Source organism: Anas acuta, chromosome 7, assembly GCF_963932015.1.
Source record: "Anas acuta chromosome 7, bAnaAcu1.1, whole genome shotgun sequence".
Lineage (NCBI taxonomy): Eukaryota > Metazoa > Chordata > Aves > Anseriformes > Anatidae > Anas > Anas acuta.
In genome coordinates this window covers 16,141,394-16,169,175 of record NC_088985.1, presented here as the reverse complement: position 1 = coordinate 16,169,175, position 27,782 = coordinate 16,141,394, and the positions used below count along the sequence as shown (strand labels likewise).

Sequence of the window (27,782 nt, the reverse complement as noted above, 5' to 3'; positions counted from 1 at the left end):
CCCTTGACAGATCTTGCTCTTGTATTGTCTGCCCATTGCAGTGTCAGTCTCAATTGTGTGCTCTAGCACCATCCCAGCTGAGAATTAGCTCACTCTTTTCGTGTCGCAAAAGAATTCTTCACCAAGTTGTAAAAAATGATTCTTGTGAAATGGAGGATGTTTCCTTGCCCATGCACTCATAGTCCTTACATAAAGAAAAGACAGTTTGACAAGTAGAATGCTTAACACCACTGGTGACTTGCAAGAAGGAAACCAACTTGCCTCATTCTGCACGTACGTTGCTTGCAGACCTGGCTTTTATGTTTGTGCTGCTAATGCTTGTTATTCTAGATCATGTTGGGTGAGGTTGACCAGTGATTTGCTGTAGCTGTACTGCAAAAGTTGCCTACTTTGTGGAATCTACGTGTTCCAGAACTTTGCTTTTTCTAATTTAGCCTAATTGATTCTGGGACACTCAAAAGATAAGGAAAAGAAGCTGGGAAGTAAATACAAAGTATGTTTGCTTCAGAATTGCCTAATTGGCATAGATGTACCAGCAGAATGCTTCAGACACGACCTGGTTCTAAGAACTGTCTTTGGAGCAGAACCTTCTTCATCTGGAAGCCGATGATATTCCTGAAAGCTGCACTTTAGCACTCTTGCAAAGACAGGATGGTAAGTGTTGTGGTGTTCTGGCTGTCAGTTCTCAGCAGTGTCCAAAATATGACCAATTTTTCACTAATTGTGTTAGAAGATGGACAGTGAAAGCAGAAACAGAGGACTTCTAAAGGTATGAAACTTTAACATTAGTCTACTGTGCTTCAGTTGTTTGTTTTTTGGGGGACGCTTACTATGTCCATAGTAGATGAAAACGAACACTAATGTACAGTGTGGTAAAAAGTATGGACCTGGTAGAGGTATCTGTAGTGCTTAAGATTGTCCTATTACAGTCTGTTCTGTAGAAGCTGAGACATCTAGGAGCAAGTAAACTAACCAAGATAGTAAAGACCTATGGCTTTTCTTTCTTTTCCCATTACTGAGCATAGTTCTCTGTATTAAAACTATGTGTTTCCAGGGTTGTTTATGACCTATGTGGAGATACAGGTCAAATCTTTTGTAATGAAGCCCTGGGGCATGTATCAATCAAAAGCTGTTGCTTTGTGGTGTGGGGAGGGAATTCATGAGAATATGTAAGGTGGGTGACAATTTTGGCTTCATCATGACTTCAGTTGAGTCATTTAAACTCAGGGTATTTTTTCCTCAATCTACTTTATATGATTAAATGAGCTTAATGAAGTGCAATTTGAACACAGAACAGTGGTGTGCCCTTGCATCGAAGAAAGCTAATGCTACCCTGGTCTTCATTAGGCAAAGTATTGCCAGCAGGTCATGGCAGGTGATCCTTTCCCTCTGCTCAGCACTGGTCAGGCCAGACCTGGAGTACTGTGTCCAGTTCTAGGCTTCCCAGTACAAGAGGGACTTGGACGTACCCGAAAGAGTCCCGTGGAGGGCCATCAAGCTGATGGAGGGACTGCAGCACTTCTATGAGGAAAGACTGAGAGAGCTGGGGCTCTTCAGCCAGCAGAAGAGAAGGCTCCAGGGGATCTTCTCTGTGTCTGTAAATACCTGAACGGAGGATGCGGCCAGGACTGGGCCAGGCTCTTTTCAGTGCTGGGACAAGAGGCAATGTGCACAAACTGGAGCACAGGAGGTTCCCTGTGAACATCAGGAAGCAATTCTGTGCTGTGTGTGTGTGACTGAGTGCTGGTACAGGTTGTCCAGAGAGGTTGTGAAATTTCCTTCTTGGAGGTTTTCAGAAACTGCCTGGATGTGGTCCTGGTTACCCATGTCTATGTATCCACCTGCCTGAGCATGGGGTTGGACCAGATGACCTCCAGAAGTCCCTTGCAACCTTGACCTATTTTGATTCAGTGAGATCCTGCTTAAGGACTTCAAGTAGTATGTGTAGAAGCAATGAAATGCAGTGTGTTACAGATATACTTATTTTTGTTTAGTCCTATTTTTCATGTCCATGCTGGAATGACAGCTCCTAATTTCTGAGTAGCTCGGGATCCTGTACTTTGGAAATTGTAGGTAAGTTTTTTTGGTTGCTACGTCAGTGTTGCCTTTTGCCAGTTGCCTAATCTGCTGTGCAGGACAAAACGAGTGGGAGCTACTTAAGAGTTTCTAGTATTTTACTTCGTATCAGTAGCTGGGAGGCTGCTGTTTGAAGGATCTGTCAGTGTCCACCTAAAGCAGCAGAGCCCCAGGAAATATGTATTTTTCCCTTGTATTTTGAGAAGTCTGTAAAAGAAACACCCATCTCCAGGCCCCATCCAGGCCCCATAAAACCTTGTTCACATACAATTATGAATGTAGATCAGCTACAGATCCAGTTATAGCAGTCATCAAGCTATCTTGCAGGGTAGAAGAACGAATAACTTACAACTTGACTGAGGGAAATTAAAGCAGATATTTTTTGTATTTTACTAGGTCATGTGATAGAATTCCTGTCTGTAAAGCTAATGCTAAGAAATAGACTGCTTCTCTAGACGTGAAAGCATTCAGCTTTCTCCATCAGGGTAAATGAAAGACCAGGGCCATGTCTGAAATGCACGTGTCAGACATAAGGCTGGGAGAGCTGTTGGATGTCTGCGTTGTGAATTTAGTTGCAGTAGACAGTGAGGTGCTCTGAAAAGGTGCATTTGAAGGTCTTTTCAGGTAGATGGAAAAAGTTGAGGGAAGCCTTCCAAGGATTTCTGGACTAAAACCTACATGTTGACTGCTTGGTTATTTTTGTACTGAGAAATGGCTTCTTCTGAGTTGCCTTAGATTTCTGGTTTAATAATTCATGTGAAAAGACACTGACTTTGTTGGAAGGCCCTGAGTCTGTGTATTCCAGTCATGAATATTTTTCATATCATCACTTTAATATTTTTTAACAGTAGTCTAGTTGTATTTATTGTCTTCTGCTGTGTCTGAGAATTTGTGAGTAAGGTATTTATTACACACAAATACAAGTGAGAAATTAAAAGCATTGCATTATGCATGTCTACAGCCTTGGCTGCTGTGTCACTGCTGAACATAATGAATAAAGGCCTTCATGCTGGAGTTGCTAAGCTGGTAAAGAACTATTAACATCTGCAAAGAAGGATTTCCAGTTCTGTTTTGTTCTGTTTGATTTGTTGATTAATACTCACTGAACTCAGTGGCACAATTCCGCCTCACCTGTGTGTTTAGTTTTCTTTTTTAAAAAAGAATCCAAGACTCCTACAGTCCATGCTGCACCAAAATTACAGAGACTTTTCCAGCTGGTAAAGGCAAGAGCTCTCCTGTACTTGCTGGCTGGGTCATTCCTCTCACGCAATGGGGTAGTAAATAGCTTTTGCCTGATACATTGAATTAAGCAAAATTCCACTGGAGAGAGTGATGACTTGACCTTTTCACTGATGGAAGAAAGGTAAACATGGTTCAATTTTGATCCTTCTCTACAGTATGTTTCAAGAAGATCAAATATCGTTGAGGTGACAAAGCTCATATGTTATCTAAACACGGTTGCTGTTACTTGTATCAAATAAATTGAAAAAATGTAGGTGGAAAAGTAAATCTGGTATCTCCATTTGCATATTTGGACTAATGTCAATAAATAGCCTTAGCAACTGTATTTGAGCACAATAGTGTATTGGGGTGACTAAAGCTGACATAGGAGGAAACATTTGGTAACAGTGTCTGGAAGCACAGCAGCAGCTTTCTCCTTGTTAGGTCACTGAGATAGTTTTTTTTTGTTGTTGTTGTTTTGGTTTGGTTTGGTTTTTTTTTTGTGGCCTTGTAAATCGACTTGGATAATGTATGTGTAGGATTTCCTTAAAATTCAGGCATTTGAATCATTTAGGAGAAACAAGTTAAAACCGAAACTGCTAAAATGTCATGTTCATATAACTTGTTACCCATTGTATCTGCTTATGCATCTGATCTTTTGAAGGATCTTGCTTTGTTTCTAGCTTGCATGTTGTGCTGCTAAGTCTTTTGTGAAGACTGGATAGCTGATCCTCATCTGGCAGCTCTCTAAACACTGTGCTGCCCTAGACTATGTGAAGAAATGGGGATGCCCGGAAACAACGTAAAAAGGCAAACTCCTGGGAAATCCTTCAGGACTCTGGGACTAAACACTTCATCTGTGCTACATCTATCTCATCATTTTTCCTGCAAAAGCTCTTCAGAAATGGCTAGTTCATCTCTTTTAAAGGTCATGTGCTTGGACTAGGATCAGGATTTTTTGGGGTACTCAGAATAGGGTTTTGTTTAAATCGTGTCTGTTTTTGTGCTGCAAAGCCTTTACAGAGGAGATTTTATTTGTTGATGTCATGAGGAACTGTTAAAGCTAGGATATCCTAAGAACAAGCGTTTTAAATTTGGCTTCCCTTCTTTTGCCATCCTGACACCATTTGAAATGTCTGTGATGTTTTACCTTCCAGATAACAAAAGATCCTTGTGACTGTGTGATTAACTACACCTTTTCCTCCCCTCCTTTTATAAAGTTTCTTTTCCAGTAGCACAGTCCTGCCAGGAGCAACACTAGATCATGGTGCTGGTCTCGTCGTCATTGGATGGTAGGCTGTTTTTGGTGTTCCTCCTCTGCAGTACCAATGCTATGTCCAGTTCTCTCAGCTGCTTCAGGAAGCCCCGGTTTGGCAAGATGCACCGGTGCCTTGATACTTGTTCAATGGCATCCACCACTGTCATGTTCTTGTAAATCATCAGGTAAGCTAAGACCAGCGTGGCTGACCGGCTGCGACCCATAGCACAGTGAACCAGGACCTTGTCTGCGGAAACAAAGACAGATGATGCATAGAAGAAAATGGCATGTTGTGTTTTTTGTTTTCTATGTGTGTGTGTGTTGTTGTTTTGTTTTTGTGTTTTTTTTTGTTGTTGTTTTTGTTTTTTTTTTGACAGTGACGTTTTCTGTAGTGCCTCTGTTCTGTTTGGGGGGTTGACTACTCTTACCAGCATTTTTGTAAGGTCCATCTTTTTACAGGTGGGGAAACTGAGGCTTTCTGTAGTACCTGAACACAGTCTACATTGAGGATTGCCTTTTTAATCCTAAACCAGGTATCTTTGATTTTATCTCTGCAACAGTTGTTAACAAATGATTTAGAAGCTGACAGAATTGGAAATTTTGGGGGGGTCTGACACCATTTTCCTTCAAGATCTAGATCACGTCACATGTACAGTAAATACAGAGTCTCTGCTAACATTTTTTTGTGCTTCATGTTTTAGCTTTGGGCCATTGCTTAGTTTAACTTTGGACCAGTAGCAGAAAGCCCTTGTTTTAAGGTATGAGCTAGAATGCAGCATTCCCTGTGTCCAGGGAGGTGTGGAGGAAGAAGAGTAATAGTAAGTGGGTTTGGGTCTGACTGACAGGTTTCAAAACACTTCAAAAGATTTCCAAAATGATGCAAAGCCCTTCAGGGAGTCACACAAAGGGTTGAACTGCTGAAAAAAGTAGATTTGGAGCACTCTGACACCCTGTTAAGCTGAATTGCCACAGGAAAAAAAAAGTCCTATCAGGGCCAATAATAGTTTATCTCTGTCAGTTATGCCTAGTGAGAAGTGTTAGGTACAAAGCCATGACTCCTGCCAATTTAACTCCTTTGCTTCCAGGCACAAGAGGATGTGTTGGCACAAGTAGCATTGCTGTGTAATGGATGCATCAAGAACTGCCAACACTAGAGGATTAATGGTTACAGTCTGCATCCTAATCCCAGCAGATAGTCTTAGAGGCATCTTGGCAAAATTCCAGTCTCTCTGATAACTAAAAGTGCTTCTTCCTCTCTTGGAAAATGATAATCCCTTCTATTATTACTCCAAATATTTGAAACGGATGAAAACTCTCATTTGTTTGGCCCCTCATGCTTCTATTTACAGCTTCCTACCTTGTAAATGGGTTGCTGTTGAGGTGATAAAATACCAGATAGGACGACAAGGAAAGCTTTGCTTTTGTGTGTATGGGAAGGAAAGGATCTAGGAGAAAATGTAGTTTCATATTATATCAACAAAGGCAAAAAGTTGCCATATAACTTTCTGAAATGCCATTTTTTGTAGGAAAATGAAGATCTTGCTTTTCAGTGTATGTTCCAAGTCTGGCTGCCTACTGTAGCAAAATGCTGGTAACTATTCTGCAGAGCCATAGCCCTTCTGTTCTGCTCTGTGGTCTCTTCAGTTTTGATGGTAAGGACCAGTCTAAGTCGTCTTTCCCAAGAGGGAATCCTCCTGTGGTCTTTCTCTGCTTTTGGCCAGTTATATTCAGTTGCACCTTGGAGGACATCAAATAGCCGTATGTAGAGCCAGAGGTCTGCTGAGTGGTGACAGGTCCCTGAACTACTCTTGTCACTTAGCTTGGGCTTGTGCTTCTTGAAAGTCTGTCTAGATGTAGCGTTTACTTTCCAGAGCCAGATGGAGTGGTAAATGTTGAGGTGTCTTTTGTACAATGCTTCAGGTCTTTACATCTGTCTCATGTTTTCTTCTCACATTGCTTTTATTTTTTTCATCCATCTTTAAGGTAATTTTTGCCACGACATCTTTACATGAAAAGAAAATCCAATTCTTTTCCGTTTTACATTTTGAGGAACAAAAGCACCAAGAGAATGAGTACTAAATCTGCAGCATAGAAGGGAACTTAGAAGTCCCTTAAAACAGTGCCTTTTCTTTTATACCAGCCTCCCTGGTATGAAATTCTAAGCTGTCCTAAGGCCTGAATTCTGTGTTTTGGGAAATCTTTATGCACAGCTGAAGGATAGCATGCATGATTGTGAACAGTTTGAGTTTGCCTCTAAAGTTTGTTCCTCCAGCTGAGCTATTTTCATCTTTCTTACATCCATCTGCCCATGCTCAAAGTCTGCAAATACTGCTCTCATGAGGGAGCTTCTTAACCATGAGAAAAATTTTGAAGTTAGAGTCAGAGTTATCACATTAGAGCTGTTTTGGCAGCATCTAAATTGCCAGGTTTTCTGGCCTGTTGCAGAAGAAGAGGCTTCTTCATTTGTGTGACAGCTTGTTTCTACAATATTGATTATTGAGCATCTCAGCAGAAAGCGTTGTGTAAAGGCATGTAGTCAGTGTATTTGGTCACTCGGCTGGCTGTGAAGGTTACACATCAAGCAGTGTGGTGTACAGTTGAAGCAAATTCATTCGCGCATTCTGATCAAAAGGTGGAAACATTTTTTTCCCTTCTTCTCTCTGTTCACATTTCCTGAACTCTCGTGCAGAGTAACTAATGACTTCATAGTAATGGGTGTAATTATGCTACTGATCAGAAGTGTTGAGCCCCAAATACTGAGTTCTGCAGTCCTATTTCATTACCACTGGGGAAAGGCACTTGGTTACTTACTATAAAATGTTATTTAGGAATCTGGGTGGTTCCTGTCAGTCAGGAAGCTGCAGTTAAATAGCTGTTTCATTAGGCCCTTGAAATGCACAACATCTTTCTAGACCAGATGTGCATTCAGAGATAGGATGAACACTATATCTAGCTATCTGTTCCCATTGTTTACAAACCATGTGGATGTGGCAGTCAATGTGGAGCTACAGAAATTGCTGCAGCAGGTAAGGTCTACTTCAGTGCAGATTTGTTTCTGGTAGAAATTAATCCAGTTACTCTTTGACTTGGATCTTTTGCTTTGGTGCTGGACAGTTTTTTGATGTGGTTTTGAAACAAGCAGGTTCACACTTCCCCCTGTCCTGTCCTCTCCTGCCTCTATAGGTATTGGGATGCAAGCTTTTCCTAGACTTTGCAGCCTCGCTTGTGCTTATTTCTGTACCTCAGTGCAGCAGACAAAGGTATTACAGGAACAGGAGATTGATCGGAGTGAGGAAGTCTGCGTTTCTTACTTCAGCTACTCTGGTTTGATACTGACCTCTGGCCTTCAGCCATGGCTAGACACAGGTGTGTTTTAGTTATCTGCTCCTTCCCAAAGGCAGTGCTTCAGACAGACTTTTTGAAATGCCAGGTACTTTTTCTTCACAAGTAAGCAAGCTCCTGAAGCTGTTTCTCTTCTATTAGGACTTAGATTTTAAAACAACTCCTTTCAAGACTTTCTTCTAAACAAGGGAAGAGACTTTTGCTGTAGACTGCATTTACTGAAAGGCTAAAATTGTAAAGACCTGGCTGGCTTTTGGGGGTAAGCCAGGTAGTAGCTTGCTACAGCTGAGCTAAACAGCCAAGAACAGAAGCTGACAGGAGACTAGCAACTTGATATGTGACTCTCTGGTATTAAGGTCTTTGTAGGTTGGCTGAGAGTCTTAAGTTTCTCTGCTGGTTTCTGGTAAAATATCCTGTTGAGATAAAGTATTTGGGGGGGAGGAGGAGGAGGAGGAGTGATACTGAAAGCCGGTGTGAGGCCTAGGCTTGTAGCCCTTCACATCAGTTTAAAACCTTCTGATAGAACACTGCTGGAAGTTGGCAAATAATGAATTGGTGTAATCAAGCTGCGAAATAATAAAGGCTTTAACAAAATGCTTCTAGATCTCTGCTGTCAGAGCTGTTTCCATCTCCAGCTGCTTGGTAGATGGCAGAGAGAAACCTGTGTTACAGCTTGGGGCAGAGCTGATGGCCAGGTAGGAAGGTGGGTTTTGTACTTGTCGGGAGTGAAGCTGTGGAGTGACAGCCTGAAATCTCTGCAGAAAACTTGTATTCCACTATGCAGCCTGTTTTCATTAAACCTTTCTTAACAGGGACTAACCTGAGGAAAAGACAGCTAATTCAAGGACCCTATGCAATGGCTGGCAGTCTCTGAGCTGTCTGTGAAAGAGACAAAACAACAAAAAATCCCTGTTGGACAGGAGACCTTAATGCAAATTGTGATGTGGACTTTTGTCCAACAGCTTGGTGTAGGGGCTCTTGGGTTGGGTTGGTACTCTGCACTGCAGTGAGAAAGGTCCTAAATTCAGTTGCTATCACTATCCAAATAGTTTCCTTCTGCTGGTTTTGAATTCTCTGTGATATTGTATTGGACTTGTTTCACTCCCACAGGGATGGATGTGGCGAACTACACTTCTAATCAGATGGAGTAAATACTGTCTTGTTTTTAACCAATTTCAGCACTCTCCTTACTTCTTTCATCCTGAAGCGCATTATCAATGAATTTAGAAGCGGAATAAAAGAACTGGCTGAGCTTGAAAGTGGGGAGATCATCTGCTTCCACTCCATGGTACTCCACAGCCATGTCATGGTAATATTCTGGCCCTGTGTCCACGTTTTTCTGACCGTGAGCCGCATTGAGGATGTGGGTGAAGCCTGCCTTCTCAAGGCTGTAGCGGTCTAACGCAGTTTTCCTGTTAAAACAAAAACCGTCCTGTAAATGAAGAAGCTTCTTACTCATCCAGCAAGCCAGGAAAAACAACAAAATCTGATTTGGTATGTGCTAAGTGTTAATGAAACTGGTAATACTTCAAAAGTCAGCCATTTGCCATTGTAAAGATTTTAAGATATTGTCATCTATGGAGAACGACCCCTCTGTAGTTCATAACTATCTTTCCCAGGCCCTGGGAACACCTTAAAATGATTTTATTTTCCTGGCACCCTTGTAACACAGGAATACTGGCTACTATCCATCTTATACAAGAAGAAACTTGAGATACTGAAAGAAATAGAATGAATTATTTAAGGTCGTAAAAGCAGATTGGTGGCAGAACTTGAAATAGGACCCATGAACGCTGATTTCCCCTTCTCTCCCATCATTTGATATTGCAGAACTAATGGAAGAGTCAGTGATATGTGAGTAGTAAGATAAAGAGTTTTTTCAAAAAGAAACTCTTCATCTCTAAAAGAAGTTACTGAGCTTCGCCCTCTTCCTCCTCATTTATTCTTGAGAAAAAAAAAAAAAAAGCCCCACACCCTTCCTGTGGTCACAGCTCCCTGTCAGGTTCCTTTTACTGTTATGTTTGTTTAAACCAGAGATGCACAGCAAAAAGAACTAGATATGAAAATGGGTTTTCAGCCTCAAGTGAAAGCTGAAAGTAATATTTTTAGCTTAATATCATATGTATTTTTGTTCTCTCTTCTCTTGGACAAGGGATGTGAGATAGAGGAGGAAATCCTAGGTTTTTGTGTGTCCAGTACCTACTGTAAGTGCTTGCCAGATGCTTAAAATCCCTCAAAAAGTACAGAATTTGTGGTCAGGCATGTAGAAATTCATTTTTGTCTGAACAATTCTGTTACAGAAAGCTTTTAATTCTGGAAAGTTTTGTTCTGGAAAAGCTGTCAAGTTTCATTAGTGCATAGGAAGATTACTGAGCTTTTTACAAAAAAAAAAATCTATAGGCTTTATTCTGTTAATATATTTTCACTAACTACTGCTGCCATAAATGAATTAGTGCATGATGTGAAACAGCTTTTTCCAACCAAAAGTACCTCTCTCTGTGAATGTTTCCTGAACATTTCAATGTGTAGAGGTATTTGCTGTCACACAAGATCTCATTCTGAGCTACCTGTTGTGTTTCATAACTCTGGTGGTGACAGCTCAGAATGGCTTGAAGTTGACTCCACCTTCCCACCCTCTGTCAAAGTCAAAATCCCACTCTGAGCAGTCAAGAACCTAGTGATTAGAGCAGTTAACTGGGGTATAGCTACTGGAGGTCTTACCTATGCTCTTTCTGATTTAAATTAAGCTCATCATAATTGGCTGTTCTGAGTAGATGGTTCTTGCTGCAGAAATTCCCTTCTGGACAGGAATGGGAATATCATGACCCTGCTGGCATTTTTGTCATGAAGTAATATCACATCCATCATGCAGTTATTTAAAAAATAAATAAAAATTGGGTTAGGGATGTGATCCCTGCCTAAGTTCAGTAGACTCTAGAGGACAGAGAGGCAGTCGTATATTGCTACTAGTACTGTGACTTTCTACCTTCACCTCAGGTTAGGCAATACTCACTCTTTTTTGTGTTCTTTTTGCAGTGATTGACTTAGACTTTTCTTTTGATGCCTCATTTTAGGAGGCTTACTCCTTAAAATTCTCTGTCTTGTGGTAGATGTGCTGTATATACTTGGCCAGCAGAGGCATTTAAGTTTTGGCCTGTAAAGATGGCCAATACTTCTAAAAACAAACTAACAAAACCCCAAACTGTTAAAATTTTGTACCGTACAAAGGGGTAGTGAATAACCACTGGTTTTGACCAAATTGACTGCTTGATGTCAACTACAAATTCTGCTTCCAAATGGTCTTACTTTGTTTTGCCTCCCTGATCCTGGAATAGAGGGAAAAGTTTTCCATTCACTGGACTTGGCCCAAAGCATGAATACAACAATTGAAAGATTGATGTTTTCAGATGAAAACTGTGTTCAGCTAGAATTACTGCAAGTCCTACATGCTGAATAGCAAGTAGTATTGCATCGTAGTTAAGGTCAGTGGAAAACTGAAGCAAGTTTTGATGGACTATAAATACTACCAAACTTAGTTTCTGCAAGCACTGCTCAGGCTAATAAAAAGCATTTGAATTAAATGATGATGATGCTCTGAGTAAGGACAACTTCAAAGAGTAGCTCACATGACAGTCATATTAATGTTTGACACTACATTCACCTGGAACCCAATTTTCCTTTTTCCTAGATGAGGTTCTCAGGAGACTGCCTTTTGTCCTAGTGAGTGCATATAATGCATGTTTCTGACAGGTGTGCTTACAGTCTTTTTCTATGGCTCAGGATCTTTTTTTAAGTGTTCAGTGTCCCCGTTGTTTTAATAGGAGTTCAGAATGAAGAGGTACTGTCTTTCACTAACTGCATAAGCAGTCAACTCAGTCTGGCTGAGCTCCTGGGAACTGGAGTTGGTTAGGATGCACAGGGCTGGTTGTGTACAGGCCTTATTTATTTGTTTCAGTATGAAAATCTTAACCCTATCTCCATCCGGTTGCTCCTGTGCTGCCTAATCTTTCAGTGCTTAAAATGCCAACGCTTTTTAGGTCAGGGCCTAGTGTTGTGTCCCGGCTTTGAGGAGACTTCCTGGTTCCCCAGGCTTTTCCGTTTTTCCCCTTCCTGTCACGTCTTCCCTACCCAGCCTTGCACATTGCTGCGTGCTGTGAATTTGGGGCCCAGCATGGGATTAATCCTTCTCCTTTTTCTGATTAAACACAAGACAGTCAGCTGTTCATTTTGCATCGGCATTCAGATGGGCCTTTGCCTTGGCCTGTTGGAGTGTGGCTGTACGCTCGCTTACGCTCTGTGCTCACTCAGTGCTGCCCAGGGCCTGCAAAGGGAGCGAGGAGCAGCAACAGATCTACCTTGAATGCTGATGTACGAAGCTCATTGTAAGTGCTTAGACTTAACTAAATCATCTTCTGTGAAATCTCTTCATTTAAGTAAATTATAAGTGTACCAAGGAGATATCTGGGGAGTTATTTACTCCACTGTTTTTGACATGAGAGCGTATATTCAATTTTTCTTGGTGCTTAGGATACAGTTACTGTGCCATATAAAATAGTGTTCACAGGATTGCAAGAGATGCCTGTCTTGAGCTTTGGAATATGTGTCTTTGAGGAGAGCTTAAGTGATATTTACTCTTTCAGGAATGAGAGTGCTTGGTTTCAAACTTCATATACTAAGACTAAGGTTTTAGGAAGCACTTACGTGCTTTTTCCTTCCACTCCATCCCCAGAGTCTTACACTTGATAAGTATGTTTTCATAAAAGATGCTTCTGCTATTCTTTTGAAAACTTTCTTAATTCTTCTGAAGCCTTTCCCCAGAAGCTAGGCAAACAGCCCAGTTGGAGCACGGCTTGTCATACTGATCTGCCTTTTCACTCCCATAATCCATCTTTTTATTTTGATAATAAAAGCTGTGGGGCAGGCTTTGTGTGTGTTGAGACTGCCATTGCCATCATATAGTTCATGCTGTATCTGCAGCATGTTGACTGTCAGTTAGTAGTGTGCCAGAAGTAGGCTGTTAAGTTCTCATGTAGGGGGACCATACACCTGAAAATGCAAATGTGCCCGTGCCCCTTGACATGTTTGCTTGGACCAGCTTTAGCCACCCAGTGAGTTCCAGCTTTCTGTGTAGGACTGGCTTGCTTTTCAACCTCAGCTGAATCTGTAGTGTAGATACTATTGTGGAAGTATCCTTCACTGCCTCCTTTTTCGAACCAAAGCCTGTTTTTTTTTTTTTTTTTTGTTTGTGTTTTTGTTTCATCTTGCCTGCTACTCCTTGTTATATCACAAGGATAATAGGGGAATACTTTTGATCTTCCTTGCAGTTTTTACCACGTTTGAACCATCATTATTTTAGATGAACAGAAAGAATACATCAAGCATCAAAATTTGCAAGTATACAGTTGGTTGAGGTGACTAATAGCATGGGATAGTTAGATAGCAAAGACTGTTGTATGAATTGTGTACCTTTTTGGAGGATTTATTGTGCAATTTCTAATTCACTTTTAGCTGAAAATGTCACAGATAGTTTTCCCCTTGTAATTGGCTCAATACCAGACTCTAACAGTCGAGCTAACAATATTCGCTTTTTTCCCCACTTTGAGTGCTGCTATTTCCTAATAAATGCAATTAATATTTCTATTTTTGTGTTGGTGATTGAATTTAAAGTAGCCATTGTAAAGAGGAGTTTGCTATAATTGCCAGTGTAGGTGAAGCCATAAGCAGTTGATTATTCTTTCAATTGTTTTCATTTTGTACATCTTCACCATCTGTGCTATTAGCACTTGATTTCCTCTTACATGATGCAGTTGTGGTCTCCAGTGGCTGCCCTGAATGTGTTTCTACACCGAGGAGGTGAAGTGTGGCACTGGGAGATAACAGTTAAAATTTCAGTATAATTCATTTTAGTAAGGGATGAACTGGGCAGATTGGTCCCATGTAAAGACTCATCTGCTCTTCAATTCAGAGCACATAAACATATGCTAAAAGTTAAGCATACCCATAAGTCCCTCTCTGTATAGCAAAGCAGGATAAGCAAAAGCTCAGTGCTTTGCTGAATCAGACCCTGCATTTACTGTAGGACAGATGGACTCGTAAAGATGTTTTGAAAGTTCTGAGGCAAGGGGGAGTACTTTGATATGGGAATGCCACCTAAGTGGTGAAAGTCAGAGGTGAAATAACTTCCATGTAGGGATATATTCATAGTATCAGACCACCACCCAGAGGGACCAACTGACCCAAACAAAAATCTCATCCACTTTCAGATGGTTCCTAAGGGAATATTTACATTTCTTAGGCTGTGGAAGGGCACGTAAAGGACACGCCCAAGACTTTAACTATGCCTGCTGTCAGTTTTAAAGCTAAGAGTTGTACAAGAAAAGGCAAGTGCTGCAGCAAATTTGGCCTTCTGAAAGCAACAATATAAGTGAATTAGCTATAATGTAAAAGAGAATCCTTCCTTTAAATTTTCCATCTCCAGTGTATCAATTCTCTTTTTTTCAGAATACCGCCATGAACAAGCTTTAGTCCAGCTACTTCTCTCAGGAAGGTGCCCAAACCAATGGGATTTAGAAGAGAGGGAAAAACATCTTGCAAGGGCCACAGCCTGCACCTTCACATTAAGTATCTTAACAGCAGTTAACCAAGGGAAGAGAAGGTGGCTTATGACAAAAATCCAAGCACATCTAAAAGAAGGGAAGTAATTCTGTGAGATTCCTCGTGAGGAAAGTGAGCAGAGCAGCTCCCTCCACGGGAAAGTCAGCTCTTCATAGCTGGTACTGGCTGACTAGACAACCGGTACGTTTATGAGCTCGAAGTAGAGCCAGGTCTCTTAAGCTTGGTGCAAAGGTTGAACAATGTAAGCATGTTTCAGCATAGTCTCCTAAAGCCCACAGATAGACGTGACCCAGATTGACAAAACACAAGGAAATCTGAGGCAACACATTAGTAGAAGAGGAATTGTTGTTCTCAAACTTTTCCATTTTCTTAAACACTGAAGGGAAGCGTAATGCAGGATGGTAACTTACCAGATGGTCAGTGTCAGAAAGAAGCATCCTGAATATAGGCAATACTGACACTTTCTTAAGAAAATCTGGCAGCTCTCCCTCCTGAGGAGAGATGTAGAGAATTTCCAATAATACTGACCCAATTTCCTCTAGCACTGAGGGAGTCTAGTGATAGTGTAGCATTGTATCCCCTTTTCCTTCTGAAGTGTTGCTCGATTTCTGTGGATACCTCCTGTTCAGTGTGAATTAGAAGAATTTTTTGGTACCACTGAAAGTACTGAACAAGATCTTCATAACTTGTAGTAGGAAAAGATTTAGCAGCCAATTTGCCTCTAGCCCCAAATGGTAGATTTTTTTTCTTGTGTGTGCATACGTTTTTGTAAGTGATACAACATATATAAAGGAAATTCCTTTCAGCTGTCTATATAGCAAAAACATCAAACACATTTGATGTAGCCAGTTCCTGGTCCCAGCTTCAGTCACTTGTGTGCCTCATCAAGTGTTGGAAATCATCAGTAGACTGGGATGTTGTCTGGGGAAGGCTGGATGACAAGTGTTACTTGTCTTGGAAACAGTTGGTGTTTTAAGAAGTTTATTGTCCAGTGTTACAGATCTGATTTTCTGGATTGTTAAACTGCTGTTAGAGTTGGCAGATTCTCATACTAACAGAGTTGAAACTATGTCCTCATGAGTGTTGTTATAATCTAAATCTACATGCTCTCCTATTTTTCTATGATTAATACTCGTGTAAGTCCTAGGAGTTCATAATGCTAACCAGTGGGAGGTAACTATTTGTTGCCCTGAGTGAGTTCCATCTGTTTTCTTCTAGATTAACGTAAATTGTCTTTCTACTTAGTCACTTGGAAAGGAACATACTGTATTGTTTTCTGGAGAAGGGAAGAGGGGAGACCATGAGTCAAGAACATCCGTAAAGTTATGTATTTTAATTATCATAGGCTCCAGTCTATAGATGTGAGCTACCTGTATGCTTTGTTGAGCCTTAGGTGTGTCAGTTCTTAAAACTGTAACTCCTGGGGCTCTACAGGAACAAGCAGAGACCTTCACTGTCTTGAAGGCTCAGTTCAGATGCCTATCCAAAAGTCTATAACCTGTAAGGAATTAGTCTCCAGAATATTTCCTTTCCTGTGGGAGTAGTTTGAGAGCACAGTAAGACTTGAAATTGTCTTAAATCCTGATGAGAGGTAGAAGATGCCTAAGAGGAAATAAAAATGTTAGGAGCTCTTTGTCTTTAGTTAAAATATTCACTGAAACTCAGGAATGTGGAATCATAAACATCGTGTTGAGCAACAAGGCAATCACTGACAAGCCACAAAGAAGAAAGGACAAGCTGTGTGTCTGGCAGAGATTTTCCATGCGATTGCAGTGAACCAGGCAGGTTTGGGATTAGCCAGTAAAACTGCCCATGCAAGTAACCTGGTGACCGGTGAGAGAAGGAAGCAAGACAAAGCTGCTTTTCTGTTTCTTTAGAAGGCTTCTGGATGTGAGGAGGACAAAGGCAGGCACTAATCCTGGTAGCAGATGAATCAAAATCTTGGCAAAGCAGTCTTTATTCCTATCACTGGGCTGTCTCCTACAAGTTCCAGCGTCTGGTCTTTTAAAAGTCCTTGGAACTTGCTGGAGGAAAATTTCAATTGGAGCTGAACACAGCATGTTATATTTTGAGGCTTTGATTATTCTGGGCCTGACAGGCTCATGGAGATTTCATTGCCTCTGGGCAACATCTGCAGTGAAGCCTTGTAACAAAGGGATTGAGTGGCCTCACAGGGCTCCTTGATAGCCTGTATTGCATTAGATGGAAGATGTGGTTACGTAGTCAGGGTAATTAATTAGCATTTCCATAAGCAGTCACAAGTCCTGTTAACCTTGTAAATGCAGGAGGCAGGAATGAAGCACAGATGTGAGAGCTCTGAAGATAAACTCTGCATGTGTGTGTTCACTTGATTTTGTTGATGAGCTCCACTAAATTCTTTTAAGATCAACCTTAATTTAGCATGGCTAAGGATGCAAATACACCCAACATCTGTTCATGTCTCCATAGCAGCTCTTCGGTGACCAGGGCTACAGTAAGATCTTAAAATAAAGCAATACAAAGCCCCCTGACACACTGAAGGGGAAGCTGTTGGTCAGAAGTAAGATGTGGAGCTGGCTGAGGAAAAATATTAGAGGTCCCTGGACCTTGCGTGCTTCGAATCGAGTGCCTGTTCTGGTAACAAAACCTGCATCTTGCCTGCAGACCAGTTCTTGAATTTTCTGGTGCTAGCTGTCAAGCTTGCCTTCAGCTGGCTGATGATAGTCATCTTGTTGGGAACCCCATTTTCTGGTGCAACTTTCCTTCTGTTCACCCCTGCACAAAACCATTCCCTGCTTCTTTTTCCTTCCCTGTTGGCTCTCTCATTTTTCCTGGTCATATGGGAGGGACCTGTTTTCCCTTGAAGCACCATTGCTTTTCCTCCTGTCTCAAGACCTGTCCCCTGCAGAAATAAACATCTGTCCTGCTTAAATGGATGTAGCTGTAAATATCTCTCAAGAAGCTTGTTTATCTATGTCTCTGCTTAGTTCATACTAAGTGGAAGTGTGCATTTTATTCAGAGTCACAGCTCTTAGCAGTTACTCAGTTGCAAGGTATAACAAGCCACTGTGACAAGGAAGACAGTCAGTAGGAGAGTGTCCTGGGCTTACAGACTACAGCTGGCCAAAGACCCATTGCCTTGTTGGGCCCCTTTGCTCAGAAGGCTAAGCAGGAGCTTTATCACAGAGGTGAGAGGGAACTTATCCTTACCATGTCATTCAGAATAGTTCTGGTGACTTTGAACAAGGGAGTAGGAAATGAACGCCAGAAGAAGCTGTTCTTTTTTGCTGAATCTCAAACTAGAAATACATGGTATCTAACAAAAAGTGCAGGATAGGACGGGGAGAAAACATCTCAAACCTATTTTCTCTTGTTCTTAAGCAGACAATTCCCCCCCCCCCCCCCCCTCCAGTGGCAGCCCCTGCTTGGTTAAAGCCCAGATCTCCAGTGTGTCTCTCTGTTGCCTCTGGCGCCACAAAAGTAATTGGTCGATGATATTAGGAGCCTCATAACTTCCAAAGCTGTGTATCTTTCTTCTTTTATAAGCTGGTAACAGATGAATTTTAGGACCTTTTAAAAAATTATTGAGAGCTTTGGAGTCAGTGGGGCTCCTGCTTGTGCCTTAGAGTGATGGTTTAAAATAAACGTCATGTTAGGGAAGGGTGTAGAGGAAAATGGAAGTGTACCAATAATGCCTAAGGGGTAAGAAAGGCTCTCTTGCTCTGCTCAGGGTTTGGGTTGGGGGATTTTCTGACGGCCTGTCTGCCATGTCAATTGGCTCTGCATGTCGGAATAGCCTGTTTCAGCTTAGTCCTGTGTTCCACAGAGCTAAGTCTGTTTTGCAGGCTTGTTGTTTTTTTTTTTCCAAATCACATTTGGTCTGATCAGTGAGATGCTTCTCTGCAGCTTTGCCTTTCAGCAGGGTACCATTTGTTTTAATCTCTTGAGCAATTTGGAAGTGCAGAGTACTCCGTGTATGCAGGCACAAGCTTGGAAGCACAGAAATACCACTGGAAGTTCAGCTGTCTTTTCGGTCACTTTTCAAGAATTACATTTTGAGTTCAAACCAACCTAAGCTATGGCACAAAGCTATGGTACAAGAGAGCTAGGAAGTGCCCTTCAGTCAGTGTAACTGTGTAAGGACACAGTTGTGAGCTATACTTAGTACAGTTTACTCATCTCCTAGGTAGAAGAGATGTACTATGTATGATTACTCATCATCTGCGTAGAGGTAGTAGGCACTTACTCATCTCCGATGTAGAGGTTGGGCCAGACTTCATTGACATGAGTGTACTTCGGGCATCCTTTCCAGAAGAGTCGCTCCAATTCAAATGCACCTGGGGTACAGTAATCCTCATCGGGATCTACTTTGATTGCCATGTATGCATTTTTCTTCCCAGCGTTCAAACCTGCTGATGGCGTTTTGTCCATGGTGTGGTGTGCCCAGGCTGTGCAGGAAGCTGGAATGCAACCAAAACAGAACGTTAAGGCGAGAAGCACAAAGCCAGCGAGTTCTGCTCTGGTTATGGGGTGCTGGGGGCAGCACTGGCCAGGTGTGATGGGACGTGGTGTGAGGTGGGTGCAGCTGCTGAGTGGCAGAGATGAACTGTCACCTGGATTTCTGCCTCCCCTGAACCAGGTGAGGAATGCTTTGTGTGAGCTCACCAGCAACAGGAACAAAAGCCAAGGCATTGTGACTGCTGAAGCTTGATTGCCACTGGGAATTTGTTTCTTGGAAAGTCCAGTGGTAAGAATTTGGCAGGTGTAGCAGCCTGATCCAAGGAATCTTGGGGTAACTAGAACTTGGTGGGGGAAATGTAAGATGTGGTGCTACCATTAAGTGCAGGTCTCCTAAAGGCTTCTCCTGTATGTGATTTTCAGCAACCCAATGAGATTGAGCATACCCATTCAGGTCAGTGCTGAGTGCACCACTTCTGTACATTGAAGATCTTACTGCAGACCTGCACAATGAACCATGCAGGCTATTTCCAGGAACAAGAGTTTGCTTTTTAGCATCAATTACCTTCCCACTGACTGACAAAATATTGTTTAGCAGGGTGGGCTCTTGCTAAGGAGCAAGAACCTCCTTCTTTCCAGGCTTTTGGGCTTATTATTTTTATTTTTTAAATGTAGATGCACACACACTGAGTGGTAGGAGGAGCACTAGTATAGGATGTAGTATAGAAGGGAACAATGGTGTGATGTTAACTTGTAGCTAAAATCAGAGTATCATTAACGTGGCTGAGAACAACACGTTCCTTGGACATGCTATAGTGTGTCAGATCTATCTGTTAGTATTGAATCTTTTGGTGTCAGCTTTTTGCATCTCTTCGAGCTCCAGATTTTCTTTTGCCTGCTGTGATTTCCTCAGCTGCCATCCTGATTTAGTGTTCCCTTACATGGTTGGCATCCCTCAGTTGCTGGCTCATTAGCTGTACCCCAGTTATGTGTTCTCCATCCTCCCTGCTTCCCTTCAGGGCTGTGCCTCACTAAGGAAGCGGGCGCTGACACTATGAACACTGGGAGCTCAGGGCAGCCTGGAGCTGGTGGGTGAAGCTAAAGGCTTGTCTGTGTGATGGCCACTGACTGTCTTGAGTCACAGCACCTTCCCCATCCGTGCCTTCAGGAAGGTACTGCCATAGGATGTGGCAGGGAACATAGTTTCATGAGAACATTCTTGTCCCTTGAACAGATTTTGTTATTTTGCTGTGTGATTTTTTTTATTTTTATTTTTTATTTTTTTAAGTCTGTAATTAACTTTCCTAGTCCCAGGCAGCTGAAGGACCTTGAGTGGAACCCAGTGAAGTGTGTGTGACATGGGAACCCTGCCCCAGCAGCAGCCATGCCAGCTGTGTGTGCAGTACAGCTGCAGCAGTGCAGTGCTGCACTCATGGGCTCAGGCGTGGCACTGCCCTGTCCTGACAGACGAGGCAGCTGGCGTCCCCATGTGATTTGTTGGGTGCCTTTAGGTCAACGGGTTTTCGAATTATATTAATTTTTTAGGTTTTTGATTACTTGAGGAAAAAAATGCAGGGAGAGAGTAGTGACTCCCACATTTTGTTTTTGTTGGCAACTGGTGACATTTGTGGCCTTTTCATGATAAAACTCTGGGTAGTTACAGAGCTCTCCTGCAAGCAGGATGACTATTTTTCACTGACATCCTGCATACCCAGGGGGGGCGGTTTGTTGGTTTGGACTCTTTTGTGCCTGTCGTGTTCTGTTTCTCTGTAGGACTTGAAAAAGCCAAGTAATGCCTGGTTTCGCACTCCAAAGCTAGGCAAGATTGTGGAGTCAGTTTTTGTTTGGCACGTATACACCTTTGTTCACAAATTGGCTTGCTTTCACTGGCAAGGGGATCTATCTTTCAGCCAAGCTTCCTAAAACATGATGATGTTTAGCTAAGTGGTCCTCTGAGATGCATAAGGGGCTCTGAGAATTTGTTTTTAGCAAACTTGCCTTGCGCTCAGTCTTGTGTGCTTGCGAGTAACGCGAAGTCCCATTTCTGTGCCTCCGGTAGCTGTTCCCTAGGAGTGCCCTTTTCCTTTCAGGGTTATGTTAACTCTATATGCAGACCCAACAAAGTAAATAATGCTGGACTGTCAGAGATATAAATCTAACACTGTCTGACTTTGAAAGAGAACAGGCTGTTATCTAGAACTTGATAAGAGAGACTATTTGTCTAGTAAGGAATTATCTTCGCGTGAGAGCCTTGATGCCGAGGGACTGACTGAGCGTTTATTCATGGCTCTGTAAAAGGAGAGGGGAGGAAGAGAGAGAAATGAAATCAGTAGTTATGTTTGGTAGCCACAGCACATGCGTTTGTTACAGCAGCAGTCCTGCTCTGAGACTGCAGACCTCAAAACAGGACAATTACATCTGCAAATGATTGTTTGTGGTACTGTAACGCCATTTCAGCCTGAAGCTTGGTTAGTTCTCTGAAAGTTAGACCTATGAGAAGTACTCCTCTCTCAGTCCTGGGAAGCCATATGCTCCTTGAACTTTGTTTTTTATTTCTTGCCAATGTTATCTACTGCAGGGATTTTAAAATTGATTTAGAGCACAAGCAAGCATCAGTTGAAATTCCTCTAATAAAAGATGCATTTTGGATCGACTCTAGACTAGGTATGAAGTAACAGAGTTTGACCAGGAGGAGGGGGAGGAAGGGGCTGGCGGGCTACCTGAGCTCTGGAATTAATTCCCATGAAGTATTTGGGTGGGGAGAAAGACAGAGAGGTTTGTGTCTCTGCAGGAACCAGGTATCTCACCTCATCTCTCACTGTGTGCTCTGCACACGCTGAACGGAGCTGAGGGAAGGCCATTCCCTCGGCCAGCCCGCTTGGACTAGGAAGAGGAAAACTGACTGAAATTTTTGGTGCTTGTCCTTACCGCTGTTGTGGATATAAAGGTGACTTTGCCTAAGGAAAGCCCTGACAGTGAAGCCTTGGATGTGTTTTTCAAACCTGTGGGGTGGGAGGCTGTCCCCGCAGGGCATTAGGCCGCTGCAGCTGGGTGGCACCTGGGGTTACCTCTGCACAGGCGCCCCCGGGCAGCCTGACACCACTGCTGCTGCTCCTTCTGGGCCAGAGTGGTGCTGCCTTGTGCTGGGGGACATAACCTTGGATGCAAAAGCGATCTGGGGTAGGGCTGGTCCTTGTGGCCATCCCGTCAGGGGCAGTGCGCCCCACATGCTCCTGGAGGTGCTGCTCCAGCATAGCACAGCCTTTCTTCTATCGCGTGGAGGGGGGAGAAGAGGGGAGTCAGGTAGCGGGAGCTGTTGTCCCAGAGAGGTTCTCCTCCTCAGGAAGCTATGCAACCTGCACGTCCCCATCCTATCCTTCCCCTGTGACCAAGCCACAGCTCCTCTCTTGCTCTCTGCTGTGCCAACCAAGGCCAGGCCACGTGAGCTGACCTTTGCTGCTGCCCTGTGGTGGCGGGTCACCAGCTGCGTGCCGGGGACGGCTCGGTGGGACCAGAGCACGCTTCTTGAGCTGGCACAATTTGCCTGCCTCATTTTGTGGGTTCTGCTTCTCAATCCAGCGTGCAAATATAATGCTGAACTGCTGGTGCTCACCAATTATGCTGTCATGGACTTAAGTGTATTATCAGAACAAGGATGATAAAAATTCAGTCATCTGCATTTTTATACCCTAATCTTTCTCTTCATAAATAAGACCAAAGTGCATGTTATCTAATGAATTTTATTTGTTAATCACTTGGATGGCTGGAATATTTTTCCCCCTTGGGTTATACGTATATAAATGAAAATATTGTTAGTGATTTCACAAAATGGTAATTCAGAATAATGGAGAGTTAATCCTCTTTTCATTAGCGAGCCACTTCAGGACATACACTGTGGCAAATTACACTGCATTTTAAGTCATTCTCAAGTGCTGTGCACTAGAAAAAAAACATTAAACTATTTTTGCATTGATAGAAGTAATTGTGTGGCTAATTTGGATAAGCAGCATGCATTAGGCATAGCAAAGGAATCTCTTCTTTATGTTCGCTATCCACTCTACAGCTGCCAAATGGAATTGTTTATAGTGCTTTTTAGCTTATTTTATTTTTAACAAAACGGGGAGGGAGTAGAGCAAGTGTAAGGAGGGGAAAAGAAAACCTGCCAGTCTGTCTGCTGTTTAATTCACAGAGGGAACACAGTCTAGTGGCTGGAGCAGTGATACGGCCATTAAAGGTATCCTTTCTGCACCTTGTTCTTGGTCCCTTGAACTATTCAGATGTTTCCAGGAAAGCCTTGGGAAGGTGCAGGATAAAAGGGCCATTTTTCAGATGTGTACAACAGGAGGGACGTGCCCCGCCACCCCAGAGCTGCAGGGGGTTAGCTAACACTTATGGAGGCAGCAGCCACAAGCTCTACGGTTCGGTAATCCCACAGATGGGGGGCAGGAATCAAGGCTCATATTTAGATGTGAACGTCAGAGCCGCAGTGATGGTGTGTACGTTTCTAATGCTGGTTTTCCAGATGTGGTGGAAGTTTCTGAGTACTTTGAGACTGAAAGCTATAAGTCATTATCTGCATCACAAAATACTGTGTTTCTTAATATTTTTGGCTCTTTGCGCTGTGCAGGCCTTGTGTATTATAGATGCCAAACAATTTGGCAGGATTCATGCCTGGGAGTTAAGATCCAAGTCAGCTGTAGAAATTTAAAAAGGAAAACAAAAAACGGAGGTGCAGAGTGAAGGACTGTATTTCTTTGTTCTTTGCAAGGACCTGTGTACCCTCCTCCCTTCTTTCTTGCCCCCTGCCCTGACCCAGGAGGGGTTCCTCTGCGTAGCTACAATCACCCTGAGCACGTGTACCCTGGCTGCCAATGTAGAGTTGTGTTTGTGGGCCTGAGGCTGTAGATCCCCAGTAAGGTTGGAGCCCAGTGGTGGTGATGTGCTGTACAAGTGAGCAATGATACAGGCTAAACAAAAGGTGGGAAGAAAAATGGAGAGAGAAGGTGATTTTTCTCCTTTCCTTCAGAAGGAACAACTGTAATGCTATTAGCTGTTCTGGACTGCCTGACATTGGCCACAGGACTTCCCTGCCTCAACGCCTACTTCAGTCCATATTTATACAGCAGAATATTTTGCGTTCTTTACCACCCATGTTTCCTGCTCTTGGGAGCTTTCCCAGCCCGTATTAACATCAATCACCTTTGCCAGTGGGGCTTTTTCGGTGCTGGCTTTATTAAATCTAATTTGGTGTATACAAGTGTGTACCAGCTTTAGTTTTATACTCAGATGCTTTTTATCTAATAAGCATTGACTAAACGGTACTTCTCTGTGAAAATACCAAGCAATTGCAAAATCTTGTGGTTTAGCTAGGAATGAAAGGTCTTCAGCATCCTGCAAACACCTGAAAGATTGAATTTATCTGTAGCCATGAGCATTAAACTTGAAAGATGAACAGTAAAACGAGGAGGAAAAAATACACCCTGTAATTACGGTTGAGAAATTACTTTTGTGCATGAGGTGCTTGTTATTGAAAAATGTTTGCTGTTTTCTGTTTTGATGTTGTATGGAAAGCTGACATATTTGAATGTTTTTATGTAGTAGGTGGAATTTAGCTCTGCTGAAATCAGAGGACACTGAAATCAGGGAACATCTATCTTCCAGGGTTCCAAACCTGAGCTTTGTGGGTTCCAGTCAACTGCAGAAATAATGGTTGCATTTTTATTTACTTATTTTTTCAGTTAATAGCCACCTAAGATAAGATCTTGGACAAAAAACATCCGTAACAAGTATGTACAAGAGAGGGAAGTACCTGACAGGACGTAAGGATGAAGAATACCAGTTCTCATATACTTTCAGAAAGATGCACAAAAGACTTGAATCTAATTTACTAACCTTTCTCCATGTAAGCACTTTCTCAGTGCTAAAGGGAGAGAAAAATCAACTCTAATGACTGAGGGTCTCCAGAAATAGCAAGAGGGATTCTATCAAGTAAGTTCCTGAATTCTGAAGAAAAGTTCTGTTCTTTCCCTTCTAGCCAGCATGCAAGCTACATACTTCCTTTCAGGACAAAAAAAAGTACTTACCCTTTTTTGAGTATGACTAAGCAGAGAGTTGTTTTATGCACTGGAAAGTTCTCCTTGCAGAAGTCAATGTGCATGCTGTCTGGAGTGCAGTGTTTACACTTGGGACGAATATAAACAGTGCTTTGGTTTCTAAGTTTTTCATGACTCGAAGTGCATCAGCTGAGCTGAGAGCTGGTGAGCTGCAGTAACAAAAGCCTGCTTTGTTGGATGGTTTAAGTAGATGAATTTAAAAGTGGTGCTCCCTGTTATGCCACCCCCATGACATTTCGCTCAGGCTCCAAATGCTAGCAACAGCCACTGAGAGATGTGTGCTTTCCTCTGTAAACCTGACGCTTGCTGTGCCTCAGAGGAATGAGGTACAGTAAAGCAAAGGTTCCTTGGATTTTTTTTTTCTAACACTAAACCAAAAAAAAATATTAATTTTGTACAAATATTTCTTGGAAGGCAGGAGAAGCAAGTCTTTCCAAAAAAATCTTTCTCTAAAAAGAGCCCCAAAAGAATGAAGCAAAGTGCTGTGCATACAAACTGGGGTACCTGCAATATATTTAAGTAAAGAATTACACAATCCTATGTTCCTATCCCAGTCCTGACAAAAAGGTGTCATTTACTTCAGTTTCTTAATGTTACCGCTTCATTTTTATGCTTGAAGCATTCAGGGACTGTAAAATAGTTCTTGCAATGCATTTGTCTTTAAACAGTTTTATAAGTAGAAGAATCATAGCCTATGTGTAATTATTTCCCAAAGCCTCTTGCTGTGAATATTCAAAACTACAAGTTATTTCAATGAATTTCTCAGCCACTGATGACTCTTAAAAAACTTACTTTTGCTCTCCTTCTTTGTTGCCTGAACTGGTTAATTTAAAACAGATTAAGCTGAGATTTTGTTAAATATTTTTGGGAGTGCCCAAAGAAACTTAAACACAGTGTCATCTGAGAGAATTGTAATTGAATTGGAGAAGTTAGATTTAACTGGGAGGGTGGAGGGATTATCAAAGAAAAACATTCTGGGATGGATGTCACAAAATGCTTGGAAAACTGCATTTTGAGAACCATCTTTTAAAATTACAATTGAATTTCTCCCTCTAATATGAATACAGTTTTAGAACCTCATTTCCTATTTTATATATTAAATTTCTGTAATAGGGCCACTTTATTTTTAAAATAATAAATTCTACTTTCTCAGCCTTCTTGATTCTGTAATGGTTTTAAGCTTTTTTCTCTGCAACAGCCTTGGAAATACAGCTGCCTTGGAAAGTTTGCCAGCTCTCAGTCCTTTCCGTGGTTTAGCAAACTATATTATAATAGGAAGCAAAGGAGCACAAGAAAAACATCAGAAAACTTGTATTGGTCAGGCTTACCTGTGAGCTTGGGCAGGTGCTCTAGGTGGCTGGGCTCTGTGAAGTGTGGCAGGACGACAAAAGAAGCCTTACCGACTTTGAAACTGGGGCCTATTTTTAGAGTAGGATTTGCTGACTCTGACCTTGAGTGCTACCCACTCCAAAGGACGATCTTTACATCTGCTGGTAAAAGTATTCCCTGATGTGACCTGAAACATTAAACCTAGCAATTTAGCTACCTAGCCTCAGTGTGACTAAGATAATGGGATGTCTGTGGGTTGACTACAATAAAACAAAAGCCATCTTTTTATTGTCTTGTCTCCTTGTCAAGCCCAGTGTTAAGTTTACCACTGCGTGTGTGTTAGGAGCATTTCACTGCTGCTTTCTGCTATGCTGTACAGGAATGATTTGGTGCTGGCACAGCAACAGGGTGGCACCTGTGTGCGAAGATCTTCATCTCCTGCTTGTGTACCACCAGACAGCCACCTTCCCCTATGGTGCCACCTGTGTCTGACCAAAGGTTCACATTGCCCAAGTGTTTTTTCAAAAGTACCCAGGTATCAAGGTAGGTGCCATGAAGTTTCAGTGGGACTTGTGCTCCAGTTTATTGGTTATTTGTAATGTTAGTGCACATCTTCCCAGCTCCCTCTCTCTCTCCCCCCCTCCGCCCCATGTTTAGAAGCTGGAAGTCGGTTCCAGAAGGAGCAGGCCCAGACTTGGTCGTGGCCTGTGGCTAATACTGCAGTACAGATGTGAAGGAATAACAAACAGTTCCAGTTCAAGTTCTGGGCATTGGTTTTGCTGCTGTTTCATGCTAACAGCAGCACTCCAGCCAGCTTTCTGTATTTCAGAGCAGCCAAGCTCCTCCCTGCCAATTATTCAGATAGTCACTCTTAAAATGCGAAAGAGCTTAGATGTTAGAAACCCGCTGTGCCTTCTAAGTTACCTCAGAAGGTTGTTGTGCAAATTAATTCTGTACGGATAACAGGGAAACTTGGCAGAGGAGGAGATACAGACCCTATACAACAGAAACCAGCGCCGGTTGTTTTATTTTTATCCCTGTAGGCGACCCAGTATGGGGGAATATAGGTAAAGTGATATGGCAGAAGGGCAGCGCTGGCGAGAAGAGGCTGTGTAAGGTGTGGGATCCGGGCTCCGTGGGTGCGGGATGGGCAGTGGTCTCTCGCTTCTCTCAGGCAGTTGCTCTGCCAGGTTGTCTTCTGATGTCAGATCGATGGCATGACAGTGTGTCGTGGTATTGCTTTTTCAGGCGGACATTTTGAGTGCCGGGAATATTATGCTGAAACAGAAGTATTTGTTTGTCTGCCTGGCTGTCAAAACAATGCAGGCCCTTGTGCCCCCTCGCTGTAGGGTCCCAAGAATGTGTAGGGAGGGATCATTCACCTCCTGGAA

At 42.4% G+C, this 27,782-nt stretch overlaps 1 protein-coding gene across 1 annotated transcript; it reads right to left on the bottom strand.

The window, feature by feature from the left end:
• Positions 1-2,888: 2,888 nt before the first annotated feature.
• DUSP29 (dual specificity phosphatase 29) lies at positions 2,889-26,543 on the bottom strand. The gene is made up of 4 exons (XM_068687768.1): positions 26,391-26,543; positions 18,738-18,951; positions 9,089-9,309; positions 2,889-4,802 (listed from the first exon to the last, which is right to left on the bottom strand). The coding sequence occupies exons 2-4, from the start codon at positions 18,920-18,922 to the stop codon at positions 4,555-4,557; spliced, it is 654 nt and encodes a 217-aa protein (XP_068543869.1). The 5' UTR covers positions 18,923-18,951; positions 26,391-26,543; the 3' UTR covers positions 2,889-4,554.
• Positions 26,544-27,782: the final 1,239 nt, after the last annotated feature.